This window comes from Sapajus apella, unplaced genomic scaffold (assembly GCF_009761245.1).
Source record: "Sapajus apella isolate SASKATOON/1434 unplaced genomic scaffold, GSC_monkey_1.0 scaffold26, whole genome shotgun sequence".
Taxonomy (NCBI): domain Eukaryota; kingdom Metazoa; phylum Chordata; class Mammalia; order Primates; family Cebidae; genus Sapajus; species Sapajus apella.
In genome coordinates, this window is record NW_022436966.1 from 4,812,938 (window position 1) to 4,826,867 (window position 13,930).

Sequence of the window (13,930 nt, forward strand, 5' to 3'; positions counted from 1 at the left end):
CAAGATTATCTAGAGATCAACTATCTCAAGATGGGCATGGCAACTGCTGGATGCCATATGATTTCCATGTATTTTTTTTCTCCAGTAGCCCTCAAATTCTTTGGGAACTGAATTCTAATACTTTCACAAGAGCCATGAGAACACACCAGAGTGACTGCTTGAGTAAGTAAGTAGCATATACAGCGAACCAAACCATTGATGTACACATTTTTGGGCCTGATACTATGAAATCCCATGTAAGAAACTTGGAAGTGAAATCTGGAATTCTGAGGGTATTAGTTTTGCTTAATAACCAGCATTTCAACAGATGAGTCAACTTAGTATTGCAGAGCGTGGTGTTGGCTTTTTCTGATTGGGTATGGTTTTTCACTAAAGGCAATATTTAGCCCTGAAATAGACACAGTACCTAATCCCAACCACCTGCTTCCTGGTGACTCAGTTCAACTTCTCATGATTGTGTCTGTGTTCAGCCCCAGACCAGCTAAGCTGGGTCATGTACTCGTCCAGCTCTTTCCCTAAAAGAAGACGGACAGGGAAACCTGTCTTTCACACCCAGGGAAGGTGCTACTTCTAAAAGAAACAGGGCTTTGTATCCTCGCCAAAGTGTCAACAATGATCAAACGTAAAAAGCAGAGGGAAAGTCCATGTTAGTGCATCATTAGGTGAGTGTTGTTTCCAAAGTGGTCACATGGCAATACTTCCTGTGCTCGCTGACCCACGAGAAGTGTTTTGGAAACAGTCAGACTATGGGAAATGGGCTGAAGACATCCCAGTGCCCTTCTCTCAGAAGCTGTGAGCCCCCAGTCAGGATAGGCTGTCTGAGCTTGTAAACTTCCACAGGGCCAGAGTCTATATTTAGCTGATGACACATCTTATGAGGAGTAAGGGATGGGAAATGCATGACCCTGTTTCTTCCCACCAATACCAGCCCATTCACACGGGGTCTCTTGAAGGTCTCACTGGCAGTACTCCTTCAAACTTACCCAATATGCTCCACTTGAGGGCCCACCCAGGCTTGTGGGAACAGAAAATGTTTCTTGAAATGGAAAGGAGGGTTGAGAATGAGTGAGGAAATTCAGCATGGAGATATGAGAGGCTCACTCCTTAGCCACATGGAACCAGGGACTCCAAGACAACCCCATTCCCAGAGTTCTTTCAAAGGCAGAGCCAATGACATGGAACCCCAAATTGACTCCAGGAAAGGACGTGGTGATGTGTGGCCTCCCAGCCATCCTCAGAGCAAGCAGGTGGATTTGACTTGGGCTGTGAGGAAGGCAACAGCCTCTAGATATTTTTCCATCTTGATGCTGAGTCAGACAAGGCACAGTTAGTGGTTCTTTCCAGAACCCCTGCCATTCTTCTCTTTTTTAAAGAAAAAGTCTTTGCAAATGTTGCTTTAGTCCATCTCTGCCAAGTAGTCCTTTTCTATGCTGCACTCCTTCTCTAGGTGAAGACAAAGATAATGTAGCCTTGTGCAGGCTGTACATACACTTCAGTTCCTAGCTATGCCACATGAGTAAAAGAGGTTTGATTGCAATCAGAAGAGTTGATTTGAGATTTAAAGGAAATGACATGGGTATAGTGCTTGCCAGAAAGTATTAATAAATGGTATTTGTTGCTTATTATTGGTAATTACTGTCATGATGTTGCTACTGATGCTGACCAAGGACTCATGACCCAGGGTGATGTTTAGCATGGGCTGGCCTCAGCCGGACTGACAGGACATCAATAAAGCGGAGAACAGAGAGAAGGAATGAGGCAGAATGCCAACTTTGAGCAGGTATCAGGTGTGCGTAGGGGTAAACCATTTCTCCATCCACCCTGCTGATGAGTCCCCCTTTCCCCTCTTCAGGCCTGATTTTTGCACCTTCACCCCATCTCAGGCGGCTAGGGCTCCACAGTACAATACTTTTAGGTGACATCCATATTCTTGATCTGTTCCTCCACCCACAGCACAACTTATCTGGCCAGGCTCTCATTCCTTCATTACACAGTTCTCTTCTAAGAATCAGATAACTAATATAAAGACGATACTAATGATTAGTGGAGGCTTCGTGGAATCTTCCAGAAATATCACATTTGTGGTTAATATTCCAAAGGGTACTGGTAGGGACCTCTCAATCTAATGTGAGTCTGAAAGGGAGATGACTTTCATCAGAGCTATTCTCGGTACTTTTAAAATCAGGCCTTCAAGTGCTTATCTTCTTTGCCTGTGTCTAGAGTCAACCCTTAAAGCAAGTAAACAGTGCTCCCATACAATAAGGAATTTTCAAAACCCTTGGATTTGTTCATACTAAGCTACCGTTATGCTGATTTTTAAAAAACATCTTTGGGCTCACTTTCGCCATCCATAAAATGGGTATATAACATAAATCCATTCTGTATCTCTTAATCATGTCTTATCCTAGATGAATAAACACATGAAAACCAGCCTGTAAATCAGAGAATGTAGCAGTGTTAACTGGAGATGGGAAAGGGGAGCAGGTAGATAAATAATATAAAGACGATAATAATATTATCATTAGTGACGACTAACACCAAACTTAGCAGTTTTAAAACTGTTTAACCATCCTGGTTGCATATTAGAATCAACTGGAAATTTTTATTTTAAATGCCAGTTTTTAGGCCCCATCCCAAAGATTCTGATTCAATTGATATGAAGTAAGTTCTGAACATCAGAATTTTTTGTAAAAGTTCCTAAGGTAATTCTCTTGTGCCACCAAGACTGAGAACCCGTGTTTTACAATAGTATTGGGAATACACAGTAGGTGAAAAGCTGGCATCATATTAAGTGGGTCTTGGTTATAATCATGAGCTGAGGAAGTGCTCTGTATTTTGGAAGCACTCAGCAACAGATGTTCAGCAGGGTTCACACCATGGTTGCAGTTTAGGGGAAACAACCCTTGGAGAGAAGGCAAGAATCGCAAGAATCACAAGAATCACTGAATCAGGGATTAGAGGAGCCTTCAAAAATCACCTCCTTCAATCCTCTTTCTAATTTCTGCATGAGCACTGGCCATTTATTTTGTGTGACTGGGCCTTGGTTCCCCTGTCCATGAAGTAAATAGGTTGAATTAAATATAATCGGATTGTTTTCCAGTTGTGTTACCCTATGATTCTAAGAGCGTTTCCAGCATCAGAAAAAATAGAAGTTACAGTTACACAGCTGTGTTGATATTCTTTGCTTATTCCCAGTTGCCCTGGGACATCATCTGAGCCACAAGCCCCCTGGCTCCAGCCTCTCTGCTGCTGGCCAGATGCCAGCCTGAGTTTCTGAGCAGTAGCTAGAACTCCACCCTCAGGACCTCCCTCCGAGCCTTCTCTGGCAGGATGAAGGGTTTTGTGTGATTCTTGTAAATGCAGGAACATTTAATTGCAGGAACAGCCTCCAAGTGTTTTCTCTGCTCTCCGGCTAGCACGTGACCTGACCACTGCTGCTATCTGCAAAGGAAGTGGTGGAATGTGGAAGTTTACAGGGCGTTCGCTCGTGTACATGCATCTTCTGGTCCAGAGCCCGTGGAATCCAGCCAGCAGTTGCTGTGCCACTGTGTTCTCTGGCCTCGCCCTCTCAGCAGCCTTGAGCAGCCTGGGAGTCTTCTGCTTCATTCTTTTCTGGGGGGACAGGCCTTTGAACAGTTTTAGGAAGTTGGTCAAAACAACATCATGTTTTTAGTTTACATCCTATGCAGCTGTCTCTGCACTAGGAGTGCTGCACATAGTCTCTCCAGACTACAGACCCTGACCAGAACCCCCTGGAAGGGAATCATCCCAGCCAATCCTCTAGTACGAATTGTCCTATCCAGTGTATAGTCTTACTGGAAAATCATCATATCTACCCCAAACTTAAGAGTGCCCTGATAAGGGGCAGGCTTGAGGCTCTGACAGAAAAGGAGTTTGGGAGGGAAGAGGGCAAGGGGTTTTCAAATGCACTTTGAAGACCTTTCTAGGTTCTTATCCCATGAGCAGAGAGGAGAGTGGGTAACTTAGAGGTAAGGGTGTGGCTGGGAAAAAGGCAGATTTGATAGAGCTCTGTCCATGGAAATATAGGTAGGAGCTGCAGAGTCCAATAGCATACCCGACACAGGTCAGTCTCCAGGTTTTGCCTTCTAGAACCTGGTCCTTTGGTCCAGATAAGGCCTGGAGCTACCCTGTCATGCGATCACATGCATGCCTTCTGAGGGCATTAAAACAGTGCCATCAGATCCCAGATCTTCTTTTCTGGCCCTCAGGGGCTCCCTCCTTTCTGCCTTTCCCAGCAGGATGAAGGGATTCATGTGACTCTTGGACTCATAAGGTCCCAGGGTCCTAGGAAAACCCTGTTTCTTGTGTTCTCCTTGTATGCAAGGTGGCACAGGAGCAACTAGTGGCAACTTAAGCGAGCCAGACTCTTCTCTTGATTGTGAAGAGGGACTGACACTTGCAGTGCTTCCAAGGCCAACAGCTGCTCTGTTTTCTCACAATACTGGTGGAAAAAAATAGAATGAGAGACACTGGCAAACCAGAAGGTAGTTGGGATCCAAAGGTTCCCACTCAGCCTGAGCTCTGGCTCCTGGACCCAGCAAGGCCCAATGACAGGGACCTCAAAACAGACTTGAGAACCTCCTCTTTGTACCTTCAGACAAATGTTTCCTTTGGAAACTGTGACAGCAGCCACTTCCTTGTTCAACTCTGTTTAAGCCCCCAAAGAGTCAGTGTGAGGAATCCGTGGGAGAACACAAGGATGTGTGCCTTGCAGAAATGCAGGCACTCACCAACATAAATCAGGTGGTCAGTAAGTGTTTCCATGTTTGCTATTCTGTAATTTAAAAACACTGAAAACTTAGGAAACCAAGTATTTTATTGCTTTTCTTATGAATATTCAGATTAATTTCCCCTCAATCTTCTGCAAGCAGGCCTAGGCGGGAATGCTGTTAAGAGTCACCCTCCCTCTCCATCAATCTGGTCCTCAAAGGGGCTGTGGTGTTGGTGGAGCAGGGCCTGAGTAGCAGGACCAAGAAACACTGACGCTCCTGTCCACTTCACTCTGTTGGTAATAAGTCATGCCCACAGGAAGGAAAGACTAACTAGAATGAAGAAGAGAGAGAGAAAAAGGAATGACAGAGGAGGCCCATGTGCTGGGGAAGGCTAAACTCTCACTATGGTAACCATAGATTCCAAACCACTACTGAAGCCACAGGGCTTCAAGAGTTCAAGCACATTTGTGGGAGCAATAGGATGAATGATATGAATTTGGTACAGGTAATACTTGCTGGGGAACTGGGTCGGTGTCTCCAGAGCTGACAGCGCACTTGGGAACATCTATCAATCTTTGTTTTCATCCCATCATTATTCAAACTTGGGAACATCTATCAATCTTTGTTTTTATCTCATCATTATTCAGTTACTGTTCTGTGTTTTATAATATAAATGTGGAGTACTATAGCAGTACATGTATATAATTTATAAATAAATAAATAAATATATTGGGGGATGTATGCTCAAACATTTTCTGTTGATGAGGTACCCAGTCAAAAGAGCTTGGAGACCATCGAATTAGAATGGTAACAACAAAAAAAAGACTCAACCAACCTACCTAGAGGTTTGGGGTCTGACCAGGGCCTCTGCCAGGCTGGCTTGACATAGAAGGGGAAGAATCAGCTGTCCATTGGGAAAGCCCCTCTCCCACCTATGGTCTAGTGCCTGCTGCCCCTTTAAAGGGTAAAATCACTTGCATTTTGGTGAAGTAGGAAAAAAGAAACTACTATCATGACAATTACTATTTAAACCCACAACAAACCTATAAAGAGGTCATATCATAGTAGGAATCCTTTGTTCCCAGGCCATCCATAGACAATTAAAAGGCAAGTAGGGACTAGATTACATCTTCTCATATAGTTCCCACAATAATTTTGTGAAATACAGAAAAAAAGGGGGCTCAGGAAGTACAGAAACACCTGTCCCTGAAAGACAAGTCAGGACTGAAATCCAGCCCATGCCCTGTTGACCAACCCATCTGCCCCAAGGAAGGGGTGTCTTTTGCTAATTCTCACAAAAGTGCTGTGTGGATTAGCAATAGCCTTGCTTTTTTTTTTTTTGCTTTATTCTAACATAATTTTCTCATCAATTTTGCTTTTATAAATACAGTTTGTTGCTTGTCCTGGTTTAGTCTAATAATAATAATAAGTTGGAGAATCCCTGGAGAATGGGCATCATGGTGGGATAGCCGAATGGGGTTCTGGCTTCAGCAGATGCAGCCCCCAACAACACAGCACTACATAGATGAGGAGTCAAAAGCTGAATGTCATTTTCTGCCCCTGTGTCTCAGAGATGCCCTGAGGCTGTCTGGCAAGGGAGCTGTTCCATACAAAAAACAAAGAATTAATCACACCTCAGCTAGCCGGTGCTGCAGCCAGTCTGTTGCCTGGGTCCTGAGATGTGACCTGCTTCAAACGTCTTCGCTGGACATGGTCATGCCTGAGACCAGAGTGAAATAACATGATCCATTTGAACACAGCAATGGACGGTCAGAGATGTCCACACACATCTCTGCTCACCCTCCCCTTCCTGCAAACTCCATTCTTTTATTTATGGGGAAAGTTGATGTCTCCTTCAAAATGTCCTTTCCCTCTTAGAGAGTAATTTTGTTTCCCGTCATCAGGTAGCACTGAGACAGGAGTCAGAGTTGGGTCTCTCTCAGGCTGTTCTTGCAGTACTCTTGCGACCCTTAAGCCTCCTCGGTCTTGGGTTCCTCCATGGATTTGACAAATTCCTTGACTTCTTCTTCCAAGGCCTTGTTCCTCTTCTCCACATCTTCCCGGGAGCGCTCCACGTTGCGGAGGCTGATCTCTAAGGCTGCAAACTTCTTCTTTTCCTTCTCCAGTTCTTCATTGAGCCTCACCACCTTAGCCCAAACTTCATAATTCTCCTTCTCAAGGCTACAGGGAAGGGAAGAAAAGAATGACAGAATATGGCATTCATTCTAGGCTCTTCCTTCACCCTTGCTCACAACCTTCTGCTCATCTTCCTTTTCAAATCATAAGATCCTTATCCAACCTCTGATATGTCCCTCTTCCCACATGAAGACGTCCCAGGAAACCTGAATTCCCACAGCACTTGTGAGCCCCTACTTTGTCATTTAACATTACCTTGTGACATTATTCTGCTTTTTTTAATGTCATTTTGTTTTGTATCTTCTACCAGGTAACAAAGTCTTTGAAAGAAGAGACCAGCTCTAATAGATCTATATATTCACTCCCACAGCACCTTGTATCAGTCCTGGAAGCCCCATCCATATTTCAGATTTCTCACACCACTGTGCTCATGAGTGCCTCCTCATCCTGTGTCAATGGAGAGCATAGACTGGCACCCTCTCTTATTAAGGATTTCCTGAGGACCAAGATTTGGAGAAACAGAGGGACCTGCCCTTGTGGGAGCAGTGGTCCTGGCAGTCTCACCCTCATTTCTGAATTCCATGCCAGGTGAAAAATCTGTGGGATTCCTGCATTGCCAGGATTTTCATTGGTATTGGCCAAAATCCTAGTGTAGTGCCAGGTGCCCCCCCACCAGACTGTGCTGAATTGACCCTTAGGAATGAGTGTACATATGCCGATTGTGTGATTGAAAATTTGTTTCAGAATTTCATTCTGTAGAGTGTGCCTCCCTTTTCCCCCAGCGGCCTACCCATTTGTACAAGGGAGACTTGAGCCCCCATGTGAGCCCATAGCTTGGGTTCTATCTTCAAAGGCCTTGGCCTATTCTGTGGGTAAAAATCCATCTTCAGAACTTTGCCTACCCCTGCCTATCTCTTCTACTTTTTTTTTGAGACAGAGTCTCACTCTCTCACCAGGCACTAGGCTGGAGTGCAGTGGCACAATCTCAGCTCACTGCAACCTCCACCTCCTGGATTCAAGCAATTCTCCTGCCTCAGCCTCCCGAGTAGCTGGGACTACAAGCACACGCCACCACGCCCAGCTAATTTTTGTATTTTCAGTAGAGACGTGGTTTCACCACGTTGGCCAGGATGGTCTCGATCTCTTGACCTCGTGATCCGCCCCCCTCGGCCTCCCAAAGTGCTGGGATTACAGGCCTGAGCCACCACGGCCAGCCCTCTTCTTAAAGCTAAATTGGTCTCATTTCTTTGGCCCTCTCATTACAAACCTACTTTTTTCCTCCAAGTTTTCTGTACCCCTCTGGCTCTGGAAGAAATTCCATGTAAGGCATTGTGCTAGGCCCTGTCTGTGTAGGCTCAGAAGTCTGGGATGGGAGGCTTCCCCGACAGCTGGATTCAGAAGACTCTGTTCCATTCAGGAGGAGCAGCCACCTCTGTGGCAGCCAGTTCTTTTCCTACCTTGTTGAAGATACGCATGTCTTCAACGGGGCAGGAAACTGGCTGCCTCTGTGACAGCCAGTTCTTTTCCTAACCCGTTGAAGATACCCACTTTATTTTTCTCCACAGCACTTGCCATCATGTCTGAGTATCTTCAACAGGGTATCAGAGAAGTGTGAGACTTCTCTGGGACTGCTTTGATCCCTGCCAAGATGTCACAGAAATCTTTAATTCTACAAAAGATTGGTTTCAGGTTCTTAGACAAACAAACTACATTTTGCTTCTAGATGGCAGCTTTCTATGTGGAACAGTAAATGAGGGTTCACAGCAGCCTTCCCTTCAGATACCTGAATCTGCTGGACTAAGACATATCCATAAATCTAAGAGCCCACTAATTCACATTTCACTGCCTCATGACTAGTGCTGATATGGGCACAGCTAGATCAAGGTTTTCTTTCCTGAAAACAAATTTGCCGGCCAATCAGTAGTGTGAAAAAGATTTCAAGAAAATACTTTACCTACCCATGAGAACAAATTGTGTGCATGGATCTTGGGAATTTGCATGTGACAGTGGCAACAGCTGCCTAACTGGCCTCCCATTTCTGTTTGCCCCCCTGCAGCTGGTGCTCAGTGGGAAGCCAGAGACCCGGTGAAGAATAAACCAGGTTGAAACCACCCAGAAACTTCTGTCTTACTCAGGCTTTCCAGTGGCTGACAAACCCCTACTGCGTCCTGGCCTCCTGTACTTCTCCACCCTCATCTCCTTCTAATCATTCTCCCTAGCCCCAGGCAGCTTCCACTCTTCGTGGGTGGAACCATGGGGGCCCGCTCCTTTCTCACGGCCTCAGCACCAGCCATGATCATCTCCCATCTATGCACCTGAGTCACTCCTCATCTCCTTCAGGCCTTTACTTACCTGCTGCCTTTCTCAGGGAGGCCTTCCCTGACCCCCTTCCCTGACCAGAACTCATTTTACACTGGAACCCATTCCTTGAAATTTCCAACCTTCTGACCCACTTAATTTTTCTCCATAGCACTTGCCATCAGCTGACATAACATATATTTCATTATATATTTATATTGTCCATCTGTTCCCACTAGAAAAAAGTTCTGAAAGTACAGGGACTTTTGTCTCTTTCGTTCAGTGCTATTCCCTAGCAACAGGAATGTGTCTTGCACAGATGAGGGGCTTGAGGAATGTTTGCAGAATCAATTAATGACCTTAACATAAAAAAAATTTTTTTTAAGTTTCTTTAAATTAGTTAAAGCATCTTGATTCTTAAAGAACCACTCACTGTTTGGAAACTGTTGATTAGGTTACTTAAGCTAGATATTTACATTTCCCAAATCTAGCCTAAAGTTTAGAGTGTTCACCTATTTAGTCGTCTCATTGTTCCCTTTACTCTTTCTTTCCTAGGCCTGTTATAGACTACTGTCTTTCCAAAATGGAAGTTCTGTGATGTGACTTCTCTGGTGGATGAGAACAATCCCTCTTGTCTCTAAAGATGGAAGTCAAGTGCCGCCCAGTGTCCCTCTGTCTGTGACTTACTTTTTAATCTGTTCCTCATACATTTGCTTCTGTGTTTCTATTTCCTTTTGTAAGTCCCGGACTGTCCTCTGCAAAGAATCAAGTTCCTCTTCTCCAGAGTTCTTTTTTCCAGGCCCAGTTTCAGAGTTTGGACTGGCAAGAGTATCTCCCTTGGAGTCACAGGCTTGGGAAGAGAGTGCATTGGCTTCCTCCCCAGGGGACCCTGGCAGGGAAGGGACGTTATCATAGGTAGAAGTCCGCTGGGAGTCAGAAAGTTGGCGCAAGTCTTGAGACATCGTTCTCCTGTGCCCTTCCCCTGCCTTTGCCTCTGAAGAAGGTGACCAGAACTCATTTTTAAAGATCTCCATTTTGCTGCTGTTGGCACCTTGAAAAGCTGATGTCAAGAAACATTTCCGGTTAGGGAGTGTCTGAGTCCTTTTTCGAGACTGCATCTTCCAATCTCCTGGCTTCTCCCTGGGTGCTTTGCTGCTGTCCTCCAGAAACCCATCACTCGGCTGCTGTCCGGTGGGACTGGTTGTGTCAGAGTCGCTTGTCTAGAAAAGAAATGGCCATGGATGTCACATGGGGTTTTCACCTCTGTGTGTCATGCTCCTAAGAAGGATTAGAGACCCCAAAACAAATGTTTCCTGGTAGCATACCGATGAAACTCTTAATATATCACATTAATTGATTATCTGCATTGGCATTTTTTCCAAAACAATACTGAACTAAAGAAACCATGTTCTAGAGATGAAGTGCTCACCAAGATCAAGTGTTTGTGGTTAAAAAATCCTAAAGTGGGATCGTTGGGTAATCTTAGAATGGGTGGTCTTTGTAAATATGACTGAAAACCCAGAAGCCATAAAAGTTTGATAAATTTGACCTTTTGATTTCTATGACCTAAAAAATTAAAAAGAACAAAAATAAAACAAAGAAACAAATCACCGCATACCAAACTAAAAAAGCAAATAACTGGCAAAAAATATTTGCAATGCATATCAGACAACTGGTTACTCTCCTTAATAGATAAAGTTCATAAATATTGAGAAGAAAAAGATTAAAAACCAATATAATTATGGTCAAAGGACAAGATCAGGCAGCTCACGGTGGAAAAAATGAAACTGGCCCTTGTACGTAAGAAAAGATGTTCAGCTTCTCTCATAATACGAGAAACTCAAATTAAAATTAAAACTCCTGAAAGGCCAGTTCTCACTTATCACATGAGCAAACTCCCAAAATTTGACAACATGCTCTTCTGCTGGTGAAAGTGTAGGAAAACAGTTCTTTCATGCATTGCTTCTGGAAGTATAAAATGATACAAACTCTGATAATTTATTTTAAAATCACACAATCAAATCGATTTACTCTCTGACCCATCAAGCCCACTTCTGAAAATTTATGTGAGAAATACATCTACCTGAGTACAAAAGGAGGTCTGGTCAAGGTTATTTATTACAGCTTGATTTGTAGTCTAAAGAACTGAAAGGCTGGGTGCAGTGGCTGATGCCTACAATCCCAGCACTTTGGGAGGCCGAGGAGGGTAGATTGCTTGAGCTCTGGAGTTCGAGGCCAGCCTGGGCAACATGGTGAAACCTTGTCTCTACAAAAAATACGCCAAAAATTTAGCTCAGCATGGTAGTATGCACCCATAGTCCCAGATACTTGGGAGGCTGAGGCCATAGAATCGCTTCAGCAGGAGGTCTAGGCTGCAGTGAGCTGTGATCACACCACTGCACTCCAGCTTAGGCGATAAAGTGAGACCTTGTCTCAAAAAAAAAAAGAACTGAAGGCAGTCTGTTTATCTATAGGGACTGGTACAACTACAGAATGGAACACTGTATACCTCCTGAAAAGATGAGGTCATATGAGGTAGTTATCTGGGTATTGACATGAAAAAGTCTCCAGGATACACTGCTAAGTACAAAGATACAAAGTTATATGTGAGAGTGTATGTGTGTGTATGTATGTGACTGTAGAGGGAGAGAGAGAATTATACTACATTTTGTGTAAAAAAGGAGGTAAATTACACTCATGTTTTCTTGTATTTTCAAAAATGAACAATGACGGATAAGAAACTATGAAGGCTAAATGAAGGCAATGAGAGTTGGGGTGGGTGAGAATATGGGAGGGAGTACAACTTCTCAATGTATACTTTTTTCTATCTTTTTGATTATTTGAACCATGTGCATATATTATATATTTTTAAATGAAATCATTAAGAAAAAGTAGAGAGAATATGATACTTAAACATAAAATCAATTGCTTCTTAGCTCCTCTTGGCTAAGATCAAGTGAGACCTAAACATAAAATCAGACAATTGGGTTCGAGCCCTCCCTTTGACCTTGGTAGCCAATCATTTGCTTCAGAAACCCCACCTGGAGTTAGAAGCACCTGGGTCCTGAAGGAAGAACTGAATCTGAGTCCTCCTCTATAACAAGTTAGTGCTTCTGTGTTGGGCCAGCTGCTCAGCCTCTCTGAGTTTCTGCTCCTCAATAACACAATACGAATGATAAATTCTACCCTACAGTGTTATGTAATATGAGGACTCTAGAAGTGAACAGTATAAATTTTTGAGCATAGTTCCTGCCCACAGAAATCAATAAACGGCAGAAATCTGTTAAATGAGTACAATAATGGCTATTCTCAAGGACTGTAGGATGATCTTGTTACATGAAGCATGAGCATTTTAAAATTTTATTTTAGTTTTAGAGTGTTAGTAAAATGCATTGCATCCAGAAATACCTACCCTAAGAAAAATCACAACCACTACTCATTACCTGCCTTTTAAAAAAATCTTCAGAATTAACAGTACTGCAGGTAACTTGAATCATCTGATCAACTAGAAATCTTAAATCCATTTTTTTGGCCACACATAAAGATCAAGCTATTATATAAAGTTCACATGTTCTTTGTAAAAATATTTGTTCCTATAAATATATAAAAATATTTGACCTTTGTAAATGATTGCCCTCACATAGTCTACATTTCAGAGTCAGCAGAGCTTGTGGACACTGGGAACGTGAGTTTCAACCCTTCAGCACAAACGTGGGGGCTGACACGGCTGAGACAGCTTATCGAGGAATGAGAAATATTACACAAACACATCACATACTCTGAGAAAGGAATCACGTTTCATGGGTTAGCAGGAAACCAGTTTTCTCTGGACGTTCACCCAGGATTTTCAACAATTCTCATAAAAACATTTACAATGTGGTATACATTTTTTCCATTGAATTTCTCTGGGTTTCATTTGAGTCTCTCTTTTAGAGTAGGCTTCAGTGAGGACTCTCATTGCTCAGTCACTGGGCAATTGGCACACTTGTCACTCACCCCCCTCAAGAATGCCAATAGAAACTAGATTTGGAGGACAGGCATGATGGCTCATGCCTGTAATTCCAGCACTTTGGGAGGCTGAGACAGGCAGATCACAAGGTCAGGAGATCGAGACCATCCTGGCTAACGTGGTGAAACCCTGTTTCTACTATAAATACAAAAAATTAGCTGGATGTGGTGGTGTGTGCCTGTAGTCCCAACTACTCAGGAGGCTGAGGCAGGAGAGTCACTTGAACCTGGGAGGTAGAGGTTGCAGTGAGCCAAGATTGTGCCATTATACTCCAGCCTGGGTGACAGAGTGATACTCCATCTCAAAAAAGAAAGAAAAAAAGAAAAAAGAAACTAGATTTGGAAAGAGGCCAGGCTTTCAAGGTATGTTCAGATGAGTCTGTATCAGTTGTGCCCACTGCCACTGCATCATCTAAAACTCCCCAAATTGCGACCCCAGAGCAGGCCTTACATGGAGTTGCCTGGACTAAAGGAAGAACCCAATGAAAGCAGACGGTTCTCTGCACCTTACCATGCTACTGAAGCTGTCTGTCCTAGAAATTCGGGGGTCTTCAGTGGCATCCCAGCCCACAGAGCTTCGGGCCACTGGAGCTTTCTTGGGGTCATTTTTCTGTGCAGGGGGTGACAGGGGTACATCCTTGGACTTGGGGAAAAGGACTGCATGATCTCTGATCATCATAGTCATCACTCTTTGGATCTGAGGAGTCCCTGAAAGAAAGAAGAAAAAGATATGTAGAGTAGTGTAGGAGGCAGGT

The 13,930-nt window shown here is 43.7% G+C and overlaps 1 protein-coding gene across 4 annotated transcripts in view; it reads right to left on the reverse strand.

The window, feature by feature from the left end:
* Positions 1–4,819: 4,819 nt before the first annotated feature.
* The window catches only part of ARHGAP25 (Rho GTPase activating protein 25), an 86,526-nt gene continuing 77,415 nt past the window's right edge, over positions 4,820–13,930 (reverse strand). For all 4 annotated transcript variants that reach the window (XM_032291888.1, XM_032291887.1, XM_032291886.1 and 1 more), the window contains 3 exons: positions 13,687–13,883; positions 9,855–10,387; positions 4,820–6,914 (listed from right to left, as the gene is read on the reverse strand). In XM_032291888.1, the coding sequence (XP_032147779.1) occupies positions 6,704–6,914; positions 9,855–10,387; positions 13,687–13,883 (941 nt within the window). In that variant the 3' untranslated portion in view covers positions 4,820–6,703. The remainder of the gene's footprint in view (positions 6,915–9,854; positions 10,388–13,686; positions 13,884–13,930) is intronic.